The sequence below is a fragment of the Diceros bicornis genome, chromosome 10 (assembly GCF_020826845.1).
Source record: "Diceros bicornis minor isolate mBicDic1 chromosome 10, mDicBic1.mat.cur, whole genome shotgun sequence".
NCBI lineage: Eukaryota > Metazoa > Chordata > Mammalia > Perissodactyla > Rhinocerotidae > Diceros > Diceros bicornis.
The window spans coordinates 78,897,107-78,917,121 of NC_080749.1; the positions used below are offsets into that span (position 1 = coordinate 78,897,107).

Here is a 20,015-nt window from a genome sequence, read left to right on the forward strand (position 1 = left end):
ATCCCACACAAGATAAACAAAAACCACCCCTTCCCGCCCACAAAACCCCAGCACCAAAGTGTCAATCATTCCTAGGAAATAGAACATGCCCCTTGGATTCTCTGATTTGTTAGTTGTTCAAACTTAAAGGACAAAATGACGTTATGTCCTTGTGGGGAGGAGGGAAGACATGTTAATAATGACTACAGAGCCATTGAGAAAGTGCATTATCAATTACACAATCAATTTAGAGCCCTGCCCTCCGATGGAGGTGGCCACCACTTGATTTAAACACCTCAGTAATTGAACAACTGTGTCCTCAAGATAAAGGAGATGGGAGAAAAAGAGCCACCCTCATTTTAATGAAAAAGTGCAGCAGTCTACCACCTTTCCCCATGCTTCTCAAGAAAACAATTGCACAGACTCAGAGAAGTCCAAAGTCATAGCAGAATCTCTGAGGCACTCCTGGTTAAGAGAGAAAAAAATATGATCCAGTAATCTTCATAGTTCTATAGATTATGAGAACAAACCCGTTTTGTTTTGTTTTTTTAAAAGAAAGCCAAAGAATCATTTCATAGGGATCATATACACCATTTCCTCTAACATATCCTCAGTCTCACAGTGTTGAAATGGGACCGATCAGCCTACGATGGATTGCACATCACCCAAGGAGAAGAGAAGGCATGGAAAATGCAAACATTTTATACTGCTTCACAAACACATTTACAAGGAGTAGGCGAAGGGAAGATATAGGAAGGAGGGAAAAGAAAACCTTATTGCTGTTTCCATACAAAATACAGGATGAAGATACCTAAACTAAATCAAATCTGATTATGATGACCAATATTTTCACAACGTGGGATGAAGTGTCTTTTTGCACAATGAAATGTTCAGTTTAAAAGGTAAGCAGAAAGATGAGAAAGGATGTTAAACTACACCTGGGATATTAGCTGCATATTGAAACTTGGGGATCGAGACTGCTTGTTTAAGGGAGCTCCTGGGCTGAGGAGCTCTTTACCTTCTCCAGCTTGACCTAGCCGGTCTTCCTGTAGACTGATAGTTGAGTATCGATTAGTATTGTTAGCTGCTAAATTAGTAACTCCCTCAGTGCCAACCCCAATGCTGGTACTTGCTTGACTGCCATTTACATAGTCAAATGATTTACTTGAGGAAGCACTGGCTGTCCGGATTAGACTTAAACTATTGTTTTTTGGCACCACCGAGCCAGCAGGCAGGCTCAGGTGTTTCTTCATCGGTGTCAGCTCAATTGAATCTACACTAAGGTCAGCTGGTTGCTGTACATACTGCCTGCGAACTACTGAATCTCGAGGGCTCTCACTGGATTTGATGACAGAGGCTGTTTCTTTATCCTTGGCTGAACGCCCAGTTGCTACTTTCCTTAAGCTTCCCCTCTGAGAAGAGAAGGACGGTTTGGTCCCAACTGGCTGACTGCTGAGGGAAGCCCCTGATGAAAATCCTTCATCTGCATCATTCAGGTTTACCGACTCCTCTCCTCCATTTACACCCTCAGCACCTAAAAAACAAATCAGACAGACTAAGCAATAGCTAAATTAAATAAGCAGCAGCTGTGAATAGCAACTCAACTAACTTCATCTCGGGCATTTTTGCTATAGGTTGGCAAAGGCCCTGCTAACAACATTTCCCGTAAATAATTTAGGAGAAGAAACCGTAATCTACACAGAATTCTAATGTGCTATTCATTCTGTTCATTTAGCTTTAATTAGTTCAGCTTTTGTAAAACTATCCACAAACGAACTTAGTATACTATCAATATTTAGGCACATAAAACAATTTTAGGTAAAATACAACATTTTGTTATCATAAATCTTTATAATACATCGTTGTCAATTTGAGGTAACCATATCTATTTAAAAAAACAAAATTTTTTCCTCATCTTCCTTAACCCACCATAAAATAGAGCATGCAAAAGAGACTCCCTTTTAATTTCAGCTACCGAGAGTAATGCCCAAAACACATTTATCCCTACAAGCCAAACCCTTTTTAACTACAATAAAATTTTATATTCATTCAACAGCTAACTGCTTCTAAATGGCTTTAAAACCTTTAACATGGAACTAGTAAATTTTCTAACTCTAAACTAAAAAACTCTACATTGCTTCCAATAACTTCATAATTGTATCCTATCTAATGGACATATCTACTCACTGGTTTCCATATTTTCTTCATCAATCAATGTGAAGAAAATATTTGATTATCAGAGAGCAAGGGTAAGGGAACCAGCAGGAATATTTAAGAAGGATTTTTACTTTCTATATTATGTATTTCTGTAATACATTAGATTTTTAGTGTCGAGATTTATAATTGTTGTCACAAAATACTATAGCGTTCCATTACGTTTCATACAGAAACAAGTTAACAAAGGAATCCTTATCTTAGGATTTTGTAAGAAGGGGAGAAGCATACACAATATATTTAGTTTGGGGTTTCCAGGAAACAGAAATGTTTCAACATAATCCCACACCTTCAATTCTCTTACTGCAAGTATGATCAACATTCTCTTAGAAACTAATACATTTGCTTCTTTCAAAACCTGATAGTGGTTTGCTACCTCATTAAATATGTTTACCAAACTGCAAACAGTTTAATCTGGATCTACATAAAGATATCAATATTACAGTTAAGGTAAAATATTAGGAAAGAATTCTAAACAAATATTTTGAGATAACAGGTTACCTAAGTAAAATACATATGAAATATTTAAATACAATCTTTATTTAACATAGTTCCTGGAAAAATAAAAAGATTTTCTTAGCTATATTTTCTCATATGGATTAGTTATTTCTTTCCTTCAAAAGAAGAATGAAATAGGCTATCCTTAAAGCAAAAGGCACCTTGTTATTATATCTAGCAGTTTAATAATCTTTAATCATCATGCAAAGCCATATGAAAATGCAGCTGACACCATTTCTCTCAACGCCTTCTTCAAAAGAAAAGTATATGATGTATCTCAAAATAAAAACTTTAAATTATATTCATATGATATCATCTTAGCAATTTACTTACGATTAGTATAAAGAACTCCAAGATGCCCAAGAAAAGACAGTTACTGGTTCAGAATTTATATCAGTAACATAAAACTGGGAGTGAACAGAATGTATCATTGGGTACATATATAATTAGGAAAGGAGACTGAGAGACTTAGTGCTAGCTTCTGCATCTTGCCACATGCAGATCTGATGCCCAAGCAATATGGCCATAAAAGAAAAGATGATAACATAAAAGTCACCATGCAAGAGAATCTACTGATATGTTACACACTAAGAAATGCTTTTCAATATAGTAGAACACTGACTATACTTTCATTATAGGTGTTGTCCTCAGTTTAGTAATAATTTTAAATCCAGCTTTAAAAGTCACAAATAAAATGTTACTTGACAATCAGGATAAGGGCAGGCAGGTGATGGGCTCATATTCTTCCTTCAATTTCAACATATAATAAATACAATTTTAAATATAAAACTATTTAAAACCATCATACTAGAAAACATGTTTTCTTTTTTTAAAGGTCAATTATTGATGTTAATCCAAAAGCTCCAGCAGACTTCAGAACTATCAAACTTTTCAGAGGTTTTGGTAATTTCCTTCATTCTGTTTTAAAAAACCTCAAGGAATAATAAGGCGATTGTGTGTCCCTACTTTTTTCCTATCTAATTTTCTCCGTGGGTGATAACAATATTCATGATCCAAAGAAGAGACAATCAAAAAGGATTTTTAATGCACTTTTCTGTTCATGTCTGCCTCTCCTTATAAATTTAGCTTCTATTAATATTGATTTAAAGCTACAATTAATCTAAATTAAAAGGCAAAATAATTTCTGAGAAATTTCAAACACACTGAAGGAACTCATTCCTCTTTCCTTATGGCTACAACCCACCCTCACAAACTGAAATTTTTACCAATGACAGGAGATATTAAAATAGGATATTTTAATATTTAATAGGATATTTAAAAGGAACTACTATTTTGGTTCCTCTTTCCATGTGTATGACTTTTGATGAACAGAAGAAATGTTTCAACCTAATCCCACACTTGCTAGAATTTCATCAAGTGTTAATTAACATAGTATTACATTTATTTATTTATTTATTTTTTTGTGAGGAAGATCAGCCCTGAGCTAACATCCATGCTAATCTTCCTCTTTTTGCTGAGGAAGACCAGCTCTGAGCTAACATCTATTGCCAATCCTCCTCCTTTTTTTTTTTTTTTTACCCCCCAAAGCCCCAGTAGATAGTTGTACGTCATAGTTGCACATCCTTCTAGTTGCTGTATGTGGGACGTGGCCTCAGCATGGCCGGAGAAGCGGTGCCTCGGTGCGCGCCCGGGATCCAAACCCGGGCCGCCACTAGCGGAGCGCGTGCACTTAACCGATAAGCCACGGGGGCCGGCCCCATAGTACTACATTTAGCACAAATACTGCAAGATTCTAACAATGGTAGTAGGTGCACATCAAGTGGCTCATTTAGTCACCAAGAATGTTGGGAAATAGGCTGTTGCTCAGGTTAGGCCCACTCTGGGTTTAACATCTACTCATATACTTAGTTCTATGCCTTTATAGAAGATAAAACTGACTCCTAGGGATAACATAAAGAGATACAGGAAAAATGATAAGGGAGGGCTGCATCTTTCACAGCCATTTACACAAGGATGTCTGTCAAACAGCACCAACTTCTCTGGGTTCCTAGATCATGCACATGCAACACTGTTAAACAAAGTCAGGTCAATCTGGGCAAATGGGCACAGGAACAGAGGGCAGATTTAGAGTCTTACTGAGCATGCTCAAATTTCTAATGCACCAAAGAGCAAGAGACTTCCCTAAGTGGAAGGTAACTGCTTCCTTTGTTTGGTCTTTAAAATACATAAAAATATGTAACCTATTTTAAAAATACTTGCTAAATTTCATGAATTAGTATAAAGGTTCCACAATAGCAATACATTAAATAATGAAAAAACTATTAGGCTACAGTTCCCTCCTTCACAAAGCCAACTCCTATGGCATCACATGTAAAACAGGAAATCAATACTTTCCTATAAGAAAGAATTGTTCTTTTATGGATAGTGGTGGCGGGAGGGGGGGGACGGGGTGGGGGCTGGCGGCGGAGTGTAAAAAAAAATTTGCATTTTGAGATACCAGCGTTGTAGAAACAAAGATCTACTAGGATACTTGACCTCTAAATAATACATTTCAATTCTGTTTGGGAGCTATATAAGACAATCATCATTATTTACAATAGATGATAAAATGTAGTGTGCCCCAGGATAGACCATTTATAGAGGAACAATGTCAGCAGTTCACTAGTTAGATCCAGGCAACTTGACCCAAAGGTTATAAAAACACAATCAATACTGTTTTATTCTGTCAAAGAGATAAGAAATTCTCGTTAATTGACCACCCTAGGATTAGAGATATATCAACCAGCTCCACTTTAGTCCAATTTCTCAAAAATAATGTATTAATGTTTTAAAACTCCCCTCATATATTTGTAAAGAATAAATTAATATATAAATGAAATCAATTCACATTGGCTAATAAGGCTCATGTCCATTGGGTGCATTCTTCTTTCCTTTCCTAATGTTAGAATAAACATGCTCAGTAATGAAAAATCCCAAGCATTTGCAGACCTGTTGGAGACAGGCCTCCGCCTTGTTAGTAGCCATGCCAAGCTGTTCTTTGATTACACAGGGATGCAGACTCCAGGCCAGCACAAATGGTAACTAAAGATTGTACCTGACCTGGTGCTAGGCATATTGGCAGTGGGTGGGAGGGGTACGCTTTGCGAGGAGGAGCTAATACACCCTGGGGTAGTGGTAACACACACTAGAATGGAAAGATGTTCTGCTTGGGAATAGAGAGCCAGGATCCTTCTCCAGCAACTGCCTCACTGACTTCTGCCTCCTCATCTCTGTCCTACCCTCTGTTGTGGCTGCTGCTGAGTTGGGCTCCGGTGAGCCATGCTCAGGGGTCCTGCGCACCAGCACCTCCCCCTCTTGCACACGTTTGATCCCTAGGTCAGTGGAGCCGTGTTGGATCGGGGAGCCAGGAATACTCGAGTCAGCCTCGTTTGAGAAGTCAAAGCCATCTGGGATTCAACATATAAAATTTTAGTGCTTTTGCGCTGCTCTATTCTTTTCTGAGCATTTGACCCAGGCAGATAAGAGAATGTATATATGTGGATATGATATAAACACAATGCTATTTATATAGTTACATGTGTGTGCACAGCATGCACACACATAAGGCAGCAGATGAACAATGTGAGGTTTGCAAATGAATAGGACAGAAAAATAGGGATAATTAAAATGGCAATTAATTTCTTAGGCAAGACAGCTTGACTATTCAAGTACTATATGCCTGTGAAATGCTGCTGGATCCAGCACTTATAAAAAAAAAAGAAAAGCAAAGATAAAAATTTTAAAAACAATAATCAATTCTTTTAGATAGCTTGTATTACACCATTAGTTTGGCCATTTATATAATTTTCTCCCACAATGCTCATACATGCACCTTTTTTTTCCAGCATGGTAAGAGGCCTAAAGAAACTTCTTTCCTATTGTTATTACTAGTTCAAAAAAAGACAAAAACTAACTTGGTCTTATTTTCTATTTGAACATTCATAAAGCAGTCTAAATAAAATCTACTTTATAAAAAAAATACATATATTTATATTAAAATAAATTCAGGCACTTAAACCACATTTTTAGTGCTATTTTTAAAAACTAAACAATTTTACTTTAATTATATAGCATACTATAATATCACGTGTTAAATATAGTCTGTAAAAACAGTGATAAATTTACTTGAATCCATGAGTGAACAATAGGCATTCTGTACTCACCTTCTCTCCTCCATCTATGGCGACGGATTGAAGCTGTTGTAATCGCAGTCCGAGAAATCCTCGGCACTGTTGGAGTGACTTCCACTTTAAGTACTTTCTGGCCTTCTTGTGAAGAATCGGGAGCATCAAATGGTAATGAGTTTTTCATGGCATTGGCAACCTAAAATGATAATATAAGTCTATACATATTTATACCTAATATACAATTTATGCTTATTCTACACTTCATGTTTCCATCATTTTTTGAATATGTATTTAAAACTTGTACTATAACATATAAAAGTACAATGTGTCACAAATGTTTGTATCTCCATAGTTCTGTATTCTTTTAGGCAGGCATTTTTTTTTTTTTTGGTGAGGAAGATCGGCCCTGTGCTAACATCTGTCAATCCTCCTGTTTTTTTTGCTGAGGAAGACCAGCCCTGGGCTAACATCCATGCCCATCTTCCTCCACTTTATATGGGACGCCGCCACAGCATGGCTTGACAAGTGGTCTGTCGGTGCGTGCCCAGGATCTGAACCGGCAAACCCCGGGCCGCCGCAGAGGATCACGAGCACTTAACTGCTTGCGCCACTGGGCCAGCCCCCAGGCAGGCTTTTTTTTTAAATTAATTAATTAATTAAATTAATTAATTAATTTTTTGTGAGGAAGAGCAGCCCTGAGCTAACATCCATGCCAATCCTCCTCTTTTTGCTGAGGGAGACCAGTCCTGAGCTAACATCTATTGCCAATCCTCCTCCTTTTTCTCCCCAAAGCCCCAGTAGATAGTTGTATGTCATAGTTGCACATCCTGCTAGTTGCTGTATGTGGGACGCTGCCTCAGCATGGCCGGACAAGCGGTGCGTCGGTGCACACCCGGTATTCGAACCCAGGCCGCCAGTAGCAGAGCTCGCGCACTTAACCCCTAAGCCAGGGGGCCGGCCCCTAGGCGGGCTTTTTAAATGAGAATTTATTTTTAAAAATGTGAGTCACACATCCTATGGATTCTTTGAAGTTTCTGACTTGCAAAGAGAACAAATATTCCAAAGAAAGAAAAACTGTGTAACATTTGAACTGATATAAGAAAATTTAGACTAAGTTTCTGATTCTTCAGATGATAAATAACACGCAAAATTTAACCTCTGACTGAACAAAAAGAAATCTTTAGTCCTTTTTCTCTACTTCTTTGTTTCCACGAGGAGAAATTTTCCCTAAACACATCTGGCATTTTGTCCCACCACTTTCTGCCCTCCACGGAAGAGAGTGAAATATCTGGTTGGAGAGTAACTGCCACTGATTGGTCCATGTTTCTTAACCGGGTAGTGCTAATCTAGCAAAGATTTAAGCTCAAAGATTCTCTCTCCCTTTCCCTCCACTTGGACAAGGACAAGTGGAATGCAGCAACCTGGGTAAGTGTGCCTGCTCTGCCAACTCAAACCTTCTCTCCAGTGGGCTGTCCCAGAGTCTAGACTGAGGGGTGGGGAGTTAAGTCTCTCAATTTAGCCTTTATCAGTAATAAAGATGGTGCTAGTTTCTCTACCTGCCAAGCATTTTATCTATTTATCAACTGGCTCTAGATTTGAATAGAGAAGTGTTATTTATTGGGTTCCTCAGAGACCCCCAACAACAAAGGATTATTCTAACACTAGAGAATATTAATCTCTTTATCTACATTGCCTTGGAAATGCCACCTCTACTTAATTTATAAGACAAGGAAAAAAGGATGAATTTAAAGAGTCAAATGCAAGCTATTATTATTCTGTTGTAATTAAAAAAATCTTGTTATCCATTTGTTTTAATGTAACCCTTAGAGTAAAATTAGGGATGCTGACATGTGAAAAAAGTGAATATCAAAGAATTATTGTAAATGCTACCTCAATAAATTTATAGTTAGCTTAAAATATTAAAAAATGCTATCAAGAAAATGGCTTTAAAAAAAATTGTACTCTCAGGGCCTGGCCTGGTGGCATAGCGGTTAATTTTGTGTGTTCTGCTTCGGCAGCCCGGGGTTCGCCAGTTTGGATCCTGGGCGCAGACCTACTCACCGCTCATCAAGCCATGCTGAGGTGGCGTCCCACATAGAGAAGCCACAACTCTACAACTATGATACACAACTATGTACAGGGGCTTTGAGAAGAAAAAAGAAAAAGAGGAAGATTGGCAACAGATGTTAGTGCAGGGCCAATCTTCCTCAAAAAAAAAAATTGTAATAAGTATGGCAAGTGAAAAATACATAAGTAATATATTAAAAATACCATTACAAAAGTACTACAAAAAGCCTAGAAAACACAGAAAATTGCAAAGAAATAAAATCCACCCAGTCAAATCACCTAGACAATGATTAGCATTTTGTATGTTTCCTCTGTTCTATCTAGATTAAAAAAATAGTTCTATACTGCTTTACCACTTATCACAAGCTAGCAATTTTCTTTAATATAAAATCTCAACTATATAAGTCCATCAAGTAAATATCATATAACTTAATTATTCTCTGCTGTGGAACATTTGGACTGTTTTGATTCCTTTGCAATTAAAAATAACACTAACGTTGCGCTTACAACCCATTTAAAAAGAAATTTTAAGTAGTTTCCTAGGATATGTTGCTAGACATGGGATAGTGGGTCAAAGAAAACACACACATGTTACCAAAGCATTTCTGCAAGAGATGTTCAAAGTTGTGTTATACTGCTACTGGTAACATAAAGAATGTCTTCCTTACTCCACTACTTGATTTCTTTTTTGATTAATCATTTACCTTTTAGAGATAGTCCTTCATTGCTTAACAATGGGGATATGTTCTGACAGGTGTCGTTAGGCAATTTCACTGTTGTGTGAACATCACAGAGTGAACTTACACAAACCTAGATGGTATAGCCTACTACACACCTGGGCTATATGTACTAACCTCATGGGACCACCGTTGTATACGCCGTCTGTTGTTGACTGAAACATCGTTATGTGGTGCATAACTGTGTATTTATTTTGTGGAAGAGTATGAAATCTTTTTATATAGAACAAAATATTAATGGACTTTCTTGTCATGACTGTTGAGGATATTTTTCTCAGTTTGTGCACTGCATATTAATTTTGTTTTTAAAAAACTAATGGTTTAGGATTTAGATGTTTATGTGGAAAAAAAAAAAACCAATCTTTTTTTAGTGACTTGTCCTATCACTTAAGCTTAGAAAGTCCTCCCTTCTCCAGAAATTTGAGTAAACATTTATAACTTTTCCCCCTTTCTTTTCTTAAAGGATTTCAAAACATTTAGTTCTTTAATTTATCCGAACTTCATTTTGACACGTGGTAGGAGGAGAGGATCTAAACCAATTTTGTTTTCTCTCCAACAGTTAACCAATTGTTACTGTGGAATAAATCTTTTTCCCTCAATGATTTGGATTGCCTCATATATTACATATTGAATTTTTTTACCCACTAGTGCCCTGTTCAGGCACAGTGTGTTTAATAAAGAATAAATATAATAACTTACCAGTAGTGGTTGAGAAAAGAGTTCTAGCTGAGCTCTATAAATGATGTCATCAAGGACTTCTTGGCCAAGGTCCCACTGTCCATTATACCTACAGAAAAGCAGATCATTTACTGTCTTTTACCAAATATTTCTAATCTTCAACAACCTTTTTATTGTTCCAGGTCCTACTGTTTTGGTTCTGAAACAAGATTTTCACATCAAATTTTGCATCATTTCATTTCTAAACTATCCCACTTTTGGTTACAAGAACAAAATGAAGATTTCAAACACTAACATTTATAATAGTTTATAGATGTCTTTTCACATAAATTGGTTTTTATCATGTGTTTATATTTAGGGTAATCTATTCATGAAAACCTGGGTTATTAACTACGCAAAGAGACACAGTTTTCCATAAAGAAAACCTGGCAATTTCTAGACTCCAATTTAATGACTAGTTATGTTATATTTTGGCTATTTTAAAAGTACTAAAAGTACTGTGAACAATTATGTACTGACAAATTGGACAACCTAGAAAAAATGGATAAATTCCTAGAAACATACAACCTACCAAGACAGAATCATGAAGAAATAGAAAATCTGAACTGACCAATAGTACGGAGATTGAATGAGTAATCAAAACTCTCCCAACAGGGCCGGCCCCATGGCTTAGCGGTTAAGTGCGTGCGTTGTGCTATTGGAGGCCCGGGTTCGGATCCCGGGTGCACGGCGATGCACTGCTTGTCCGGCCATGCTGAGGCCGCGTCCCACATACAGCAACTAGAAGGATGTGCAGCTATGACATACAACTATCTACTGGGGCTTTGGTGGAAAAATAAATAAATAAATAAAATTAAAAACAAAACAAAACAAAACTCTCCCAACAAACAAAAGTCCAGGACCAGATGGCTTCACAGGTGAATTCTGCCAAAAATTTAAAGCAGAATTAATACCAACCCTTCTCAAACACTTCTGAAAAACAGAAGAGGAGGGAACACTTCCATACTCATTTTACAAAGCCAGCATTACCCTGATACCAAAACCAGAAAAGGACATTACAAGAAAAGAAAATTACAGGTCAATATCTCTGTGAGACATTATACCAAAGTCCTCAACAAAATATTAGCAAATCAAATTCAGTAATACATTAAAAGGATCACACACCATGATCAAGCAGGATTTATCACTGGGATGCAAAGATGGTTCAATATCTGCAATTCAGTCAACATGATATACCATATTAACAAAATGAAGGATAAAAATCATATGATCATCTCAATAGATGCAAAAAAAGCATTTGACAAAATTCAACATCCATTCATGATAAAAACTCTCAACAAAGTGGATACAGAGGGGCCATACCTCAAGATAATAAGGGCCATATACGACAAATCCATAGCTATCATCATACTCAACAGTGAAAAACTGAAAGCTTTTCCTCTAAGATCAGGAACAAGACAAGGATGCCTGCTCTCATCACTTTTATTCAACATAGTAATGGAGGTTCTAGCCAGAGCAATCAGGCAAGAAAAAGAAATAAAAGGCATCTAAATCAGAAAGGAAGAGGTAAAACTGTCTCTATTTGCAGATGACATGATATTATATATAAAAAACCCTAGGGGCCGGCCTGGTGGTGCTGCGGTTAAGTGCAGATCCTGGGCACGCACCGACGCACCGCTTGTCAAGCCATGCTGTGGTGGCGTCCCACATAAAGTAGAGGAAGATGGGCACGGATGTTAGCCTAGAGCCAATCTTCCTCAGCAAAAAAAGAGGAGGAGTGGCATTGGATGTTAGCTCAGGGCTAGTCTTCCTCACAAACATACATACATACATAAAAAACCCTAAAGACTCCGCCAAGAAACTGTTAGAACTAATAAATTCAGTAAAGTTGCAGGATACAAAATTGACACAGTCATGCACCACATAACAATGTTTCAGTCAACAACAAACCGCCTATACAATGTGGTCCCATAAGACTATAATGGAGCTGAAAAATTACTATCACCTAGTGACACGGTAGCTGTCACGACACCGTAGTGCAACATATTACTCATGTGTTTGTGGTGATGCTGATGTAAACAAACCTACTGCACTGCCAGTTGTATAAAAGTATAGCTTTGGGGCTGGCCCCATGGCGCAAGTGGTTAAGTGCGTGTGCTCCATTGCGGTATCCTGGGGTTCGCCAGTTCGCATCCCAGGTGCGCACGGACGCACCGCTTGGCAAGCCTTGCTGTGGCGGCATCCCATATAAAGTGGAGGAAGGTGGGCACAGATGTTAGCCCAGGGCCAGTCTTCCTCAGCAAAAAAAGAAGAGGATTGGCAGATGTTAGCACAGGGCTGATCTTCCTCACACACACACAAAAAAAGTATAGCTTTTAGTCTATACCATCTAGGTTTGTGTACGTATACTCTATGACATTCACACAAAAACAAAATTGCCTAATGATGCATTTCTCAGAACATATCCCCAATGTTAAATGATGCATGACTGTATGCAAAAATCTGTTGCATTTCTATATGCCTAATAATGAACTATCACAGAGAGAATTAAGAAAACAATCCCATTTATAATTGCAAAAAAAAAAATACCTAGGAATCAATTTGACCAAGGAGGTGAAAGACCTGTACACTGCACACTAATAGTTTTCATATAAGACACTGACAAAAGAAATTGAAGAACATACAAATAAATGGAAAAATATTCTGTGCTCATGGATTAGAAGAATTAATATTACTAAAAATGTCCACGCTACCCAAAGCTACCTACACATTCAATGCAATTCCTATAAAAATTCTGGTAATATTTTTCACAGAAATAGAACAAACAATCCTAAAATTTGTATGGAACTACAAAAGACCATGAATAGCCAAAACAATCTTGAGAAAGAAGGATAAAGCTGGAGGCATCACACTTCTTGATTTCAAACTATATTACAAAGCCATAGTAATTAAAACAGTATGGTATTGGCATAAAATACACAGATCAATGCAACAGAATAGAGAGCTGAGAAATAAACCCATGCATATATGGTCAATTAATTTACAATAAAAGAGTCAAAAATATACAATAGAGAAAGGACAGTCTCTTCAATAAATGGTGTTGGGAAAACTGGACAGCCACATGCAAAAGAATGAAATTGGACCACTTATCTTACACCATATACAAAATTAAACTCAAAATGGATTAAAGATTTTAATCTAAGACCTGAAACCATGAAACTCCTAAAAGGAAACATAGGAGGTAAGCTCCTTGACATCAGTCTTGGTGATGATTTTTTGGATTTGACACCAAAAGCAAAATAAACAAGTGAGACTACATCAAACTAAAAAGTTTCTGGGCCAGCCTCGTGGTGTAGAGGTTAAGTGTGCACGTTCTGCTGCTGGCGGTCCAGGTTTGGATCCCAGGCGCACAGCGGAAACAAACAAACAAAAAAGTTTCTGCACAGCAAAGGAAACCATCAACAAAATGAAAAGGCAACCTATTGAATGGGAGAAAATATTTGCAAATTATATATTTGATAAGGGGTTAACATCCAAAATATATAAAGAACTCACACAAGTCAATATAAAAAAAAAATAAACTATTTAAAATGAGCAGAGGATCTGAACAGACTTTTTCCCAGAGAAGACATACAAACGGCCGACAGGTACATGAAAAGATGCTCAACAGCACTAATCATCAGGGAAATGCAAATCAAAACCACAATGAGATACCATCTCTTAGAATGACTATTATGAAAAAGACAAGAAATAACAATATTATGGCAAGGATGTGAAGAAAAGAGAATGCTGTACACTATTGGTGGGAATGTAATTTGGTGCAGCCACTGTGGAAAACAGTACAGAGATTCCTCAAAAAATTAAAACTAGACTACCATATGATCCAGCAATTCCACTCCTGGTATATATTTGAAGGAAATGAAATCACTATCTCAAAAGGTATCTGCACCTTCATGTTTATTAAAGCATTATTTACAATAGCCAAGACATAGAAACAATTTAAGTGTACACTGACAAATGAATGGATAAAGAAAATATGGCATATATATACAATGGAATATTATTCAATTATAAAAAAAGAAGGAAATCTTGCCCATTTGCAACAACACAGATGGACCTTGAGGGCATTATGCTAAGTGAATAAATCAGAGAAAGGAAGACAAATATGGTAAAATCTCACTTACATGTGAAATCTAAAAAAAAAAAAACCAAACTCATACATATGGAAAACAGATTGGTGGTTGCCATAGGCAATGGGTGGAGAAAAAGGTTGAATGCAGTCAAAAGGTATAAACTTCCTGTTGCAAGATAAATATGTCCTGTGTATGTAATGTACAGCATGGTGACTATAGTTAATAATACTGAATTGTATATTTGGAAGTTGCTAAGAGACCAGATCTTAAAAGTTCTCATGATAAGAAAAAAATATGTAGCTATGTGAGGTGATGCATGTTAACTAAACTTACTGTGTTAATCATTTCACAATATAAAACATATCTAATCATGTTGTACATCTAAAACTAATACAATCTTATACATCAATTATATCTCAATTAAAAAGTTATCTTTGTTATATTGCTTTCAAATAAAAAGTGTATTATTCATTAAAAGAAGTATTAAAAGAAATTACTATTAGAAAAACAAGATAATGGGTCCATCACAGAACAAAAGATTCAGTGTTGTGCAACTAATAAGAGAAAAAAAGAGAGTAAGAGAAATATTAAATTTCCAAACATTAAGAAGAATTCACCCAATTTCACAGTCCACCTACTTACATGGCATAATAAACCCCGGTGAGAAGTTGCACCATAAATTCGGGATCCAATACTATTCGACCACAGAGTTCTTTCCAGTGTTTTTCGTGTTGCCGTGGAAACCCACTTACACAAACCCTAGGAAAATACAGTATTTATCATATGTGACTTCCTCATTCATTAAATATTTTTGATTTCATATATTTGTTTATTCAATTATTCATTCCTCAAGTATTTATTTATTCATTCCTCAAATAGTGACTATGTGCCAGTCACTGTCTTGGGCCTAGGCATACAGCTACGAACAGGCAAACAGATAATAAAATTTGTGCCCCCAAAAAGCATACATTCTGAAGGACTATACCAACAAAGCGACAACTCTTCTCAAATAGCTGTCTCTCTCATAATCATCCTTCTCCCTCTTCACAAAAGAAATGTGTAACTTCACACATCCCAAATTGTATCAGGATGAATTAGTGGGAGATACAGAAATCACAAAACAAATAAAGGAACATTTCAAAATGCTGATGTCTGTGAGGCTGTTTTTTTTTTATTTTTTATTTTTGTGAGGAAGATCAGCTCTAAGCTAACATTCATGTCAATCCTTCTATTTTTGCTGAGGAAGACTGGCCCTGGGCTAACATCCATGCCCATCTTCCTCCACTTTATATGGGACGCCGCCACAGCATGGCCTGACAAGCGGAGCCTGTGAGGCTATTTTTAATCAAAGGACCATAAACAATCCTCTATCTTCCATCTCATTAAGAGATGCTTCCAGAAAAGTTATGCTTAATAATTAACAAAAGTTGTAATGTACCTATATTATTTTAATCAATTAATTTGTTAGAATAATTGTAATGGTAAGTGAGTCCAGAAGAAATTTTTCAGTGTTTAATGTATTACGATCTCAGGAAATTTTTTAAAAATTTCAATTTATATATATATATATTTTGTAGCAGATATGTATAATCAGGTGATGAATAAAAGACCTGTAAGTACAAAATGGCATGATATTAGGATAAAATTATGTGGGTAAAGTAGACTGGAAATTCAAATTCAAGAAGAAGGGCCGGCCCCATGGCTTAGCGGTTAAGTGCGCGCGCTCCGCTACTGGCAGTCTGGGTTCGGATCCTGGGCGCCCACCGACGCACCGCTTCTCCGGCCATGCTGAGGCTGCGTCCCACATACAGCAACTAGAAGGATGAGCAGCTATGACATACAACTATCTCCTGGGGCTTTGGGGGGAAAAAAAAAGGAGGAGGATTGGCAATAGATGCTAGCTCAGAGCTGGTCTTCCTCAGCAAAAAGAGGAGGATTAGCACAGATGTTAGCTCAGGGCTGATCTTCCTCACAAAAAAAAGACAAAAAACAAAAAACAAATTCAAGAAGAAAAAGGAATAAAATAATGTTAGACTATTAAAGAAAAGCTTGTTCATTTATTCCTCAAATGGCAGATGGTGGGTATCAGATCACTATGGTATTTACGTTATATACATTTAAAATATTGACCCAACAATTATTTGTTTTATTATGTCAATATTTATGTACTGGAAAAAATATCATTTGCAATTATTTAAGATAGGATAAAAAATTTAAATATTAACTTAAATGTGTAACAGCCACATAGCTTCTCAAAAGTCTTTAGGGGACATGTGAACAAGAGTTGGAGGACTATCAAAGTTTGTCATCACTTATGTTATTAAGAAGCTATTGAATGTCACAATAATGTTGCCAATTAGAGATTCAGCAGATGTGCTTTAATGCATCAATAATAGTCACTTATAAATAAATTTATCTGGGCCAGCCCTGTGGTGTAGCGGTTAAGTGCGCGCGCTCCAATGCTGGCGACCCGGGTTCAGATCCTGGGCGCGCACCAATGCACCACTTGTCAGGCCATACTGTGGGGGCGTCCCACATAAAGTGGAGGAAGATGGGCACGGATGTTAGCTCAGGGCCAGTCTTCCTCAGCAAAAAGAGGAGGATTGGCATGGATGTTAGCTCAGGGCTGATCTTCCTCACACACACACAAAAATAATAAAATAAATAAATAAATTTATCTGTAGATAGGCAATAAGTGCTAAAACAATGTACTCTCTTGATAATAGTAACTGGGTTGGAGACAAGAATTTTGTTAGTCATTAATTGTGTTATTACAGGCAAGTGAAAATAATATACTTATTTTAAGATAATCTATAAAATCAAACTTGCAGCTAATTTAGATTGGCCTTCCCCCAATTAGGAAAATTGAGTTATAAACAGGACCACTTTCTATTCCCAGTAACACAACAGCATGAACTTGAGCAGAGCATTGTGGTGGACAGACCCTTGGGGGACCATGATCCCTATGGCCCCTCCTTCCTGGTACTCACGCCCTGTCTCATCCCCTCCTTGTGAGTGTGGGTGGGGTAAAGTGATGAGATTTCCACGATTCCATGTACATGAATATGTGATTATGTTACATAAGATTGTAGTGGAGGTCTTGCTGGAGTCTCTCTGTCACCCCTTCTCTGCTTTGAAGAAGCAAGCTGCCATGTTGTAGGCTGCCTATGTTGGGAGGCCCACGTGGCAAGGAACTGAGACTGGCCTTCAGCAGACAGCCAATAAGAAATTGAAGCCTTCAGTCCTACAACTACAGGAACTGAATTCTGCCAACAAACATGTATAATTCCTCAATGGAGCCTCAGATAAGACTGCAACTCCAGCCAACATCTTAACTCTAGCTTTGTAAAACCCTAAGCAGAGGACCCAGCTAAGTCATGCCTAGACTCCTGACCCACAAAAACTGTGAAATAATAAATGTGTGCTATTTTAAGCTGCTAAGTTCACGGTAACTTAGCAGAAAAGGTGACAGAAAACTAACATAGCATTTAATCTCTTTTTGGGGCTCAGTTTCCTCAAGTAAAAATCAGTTGGACAGGAGGAACTCAGCATTCCTTCCATAATTGAAATTCTGTGATGCTAAACGTCCTCTGTCTCCAAACATTTATATTACTTAAATTTTTCTTTCTGTAGTGGAAATTTAAATTTCAGCTCAGATCTGTCCAAATTATTAGAAATTCTGATTTAGTAAAGATTTGAGGGCCTGGGCCGGCCCCGTGGCTTAGCGGTTAAGTGCGTGCGCTCCGCTGCTGGCAGCCTGGGTTCGGATCCCGGGCGCGCACCGACACGCCGCTTCTCCGGCCATGCTGAGGCCGTGTCCCACATACAGCAACTAGAAGGATGTGCAGCTATGACATACAACTATCTACTGGGGCTTTGGGGGAAAATAAATAAATAAATAAAATCTTTAAAAAAAAAAGATTTCAGGGCCGGCCCCGTGGCTTAGCGGTTAAGTGCGCGCACCTGGCTACTGGCGGCCCGGGTTCGGATCCCAGGCACACACCGATGTACTGCTTCTCCCGCCACGCTGAGGCCGCGTCCCACATACAGCAACTAGAAGGATGTGCGACTGTGACATACAACTATCTACTGGGGCTTTGGGGAGGAAAAAAAGGAGGAAGATTGGCAATAGATGTTAGCTCAGAGCCGGTCTTCCTCAGCAAAAAGAGGAGGATTAGCACGGATGTTAGCTCAGGGCTGATCTTCCTCACAAAAAAAAAAAAAAAAGCTTTGAACACAGATACAAACGACACATACAGATAACTGGTGCTATTGCTAATCTTATCCAAAGCAGAGATAGTTATTTGTGAAATATATTCAGAAAAAGGTTCACATTTCTTAAGACTTTCTCTACATATGTCTATTTATTCAAAGCTCTTCAAGTGATTTATAAAAATTGGCATCTAGGCAGTGATTAGGTATATCACTAAACCACCCTAAACTTAAGAATGTTGGCTTAACTTGATGTTCAGCTAGAAAATACTTCTTCTTCTTTTTTTTTTTCTGGTGAGGAAGATTGGCCCTGAACTAACATCTGTGCCAATCTTCCTCTATTTTGTATGTGGGATGCCACCACAGCATGGCTTAATGAGCGGTGTGTAGGTCTGCGCCCGGGATCTGAACCTGTGAACCCCGGGCTGCGAAGCAGAGCACATGAACTTAACCACTAGGTCACCAGGCCAGCCCCAGAAAATACTGTAATGCTGAAATATTTTCAAGAAGTCATGATGCATGAGGGATGATAAGGATTCCTACAGGAATGAAAGCTCCCTAAGTTCTGTTTACTGCTATACCACCAGAAGTTAGAACAGATCCTACCATAGAGAATGTGCTCAAAAAACAATTGTCAAATAAATAAATATGAAAGTTAATGATAATTATTCTTCTCACCGGGAGCCCATCCGACAAAGAGACTGGTAAGAGGAAGCAGGCATATACACAATAGCAGAATTATAACACAACATGAGAAAACTCAGGACTTCAAACCTAGAAAAAACAAAAATGAGAGAAAAGGATTACAATTATTTCTACTAGAGACTGTAGTAAATTATTTCTTCGTTGGCTGGTTGTAACAACAATACCTTACTATTAACCTTCATGATTTCTCAATCAGATTACTGTAATATCCTCCTTAATTATTTCCCTGTTTCCAGGCTCCTTATTAATGAGTTTGGAGACAGAGGACGTTTAGCATCACAGAATTTTAATTATGGAAGGAACCTTGAATTCCTTATTAAAGGTCATATCCCTTACTGCCATCTGTATTTTCTTCCTCAAAAAATAAACCATCATGCTTGAACAGATGACTCCCCTATCTACATTAATCCACACTGTTCCTACTGACTGCATGATAAAATCCAAACTAATCATGGCATACAAGGTCCTTTAAAATCCACCCTCAACCTACCTCTCCAACCTCACTTCCCTCACTGCCTACCACAAACCCCATACTAGACAGTCTTCTTACCACCCCTTGAATATGCCATAATCTTTCATAACTCTTTGCTTTTATGGATGCTTCCCTTTCTTCCTAGAACATACTTTTTCACTTGGGAAACTCCTGCTAAGGTTTCAAGTCCTGG

The 20,015-nt window shown here is 37.6% G+C and overlaps 1 protein-coding gene across 7 annotated transcripts in view; it reads right to left on the reverse strand.

Moving 5' to 3' along the window:
- Positions 1 to 202: 202 nt before the first annotated feature.
- Positions 203 to 20,015, reverse strand: part of HYCC2 (hyccin PI4KA lipid kinase complex subunit 2) — an 88,571-nt gene continuing 68,758 nt past the window's right edge. For 6 of the 7 annotated variants that reach the window (XM_058549571.1, XM_058549568.1, XM_058549567.1 and 3 more), the window contains 6 exons: positions 19,324 to 19,419; positions 15,076 to 15,192; positions 10,322 to 10,409; positions 6,855 to 7,014; positions 5,931 to 6,098; positions 203 to 1,513 (listed from right to left, as the gene is read on the reverse strand). In XM_058549571.1, coding sequence (XP_058405554.1) covers positions 912 to 1,513; positions 5,931 to 6,098; positions 6,855 to 7,014; positions 10,322 to 10,409; positions 15,076 to 15,192; positions 19,324 to 19,419 — 1,231 coding nt within the window. In that variant the 3' untranslated portion in view covers positions 203 to 911. The remainder of the gene's footprint in view (positions 1,514 to 5,930; positions 6,099 to 6,854; positions 7,015 to 10,321; positions 10,410 to 15,075; positions 15,193 to 19,323; positions 19,420 to 20,015) is intronic. The other variant, XM_058549572.1, reaches the window with a different exon arrangement.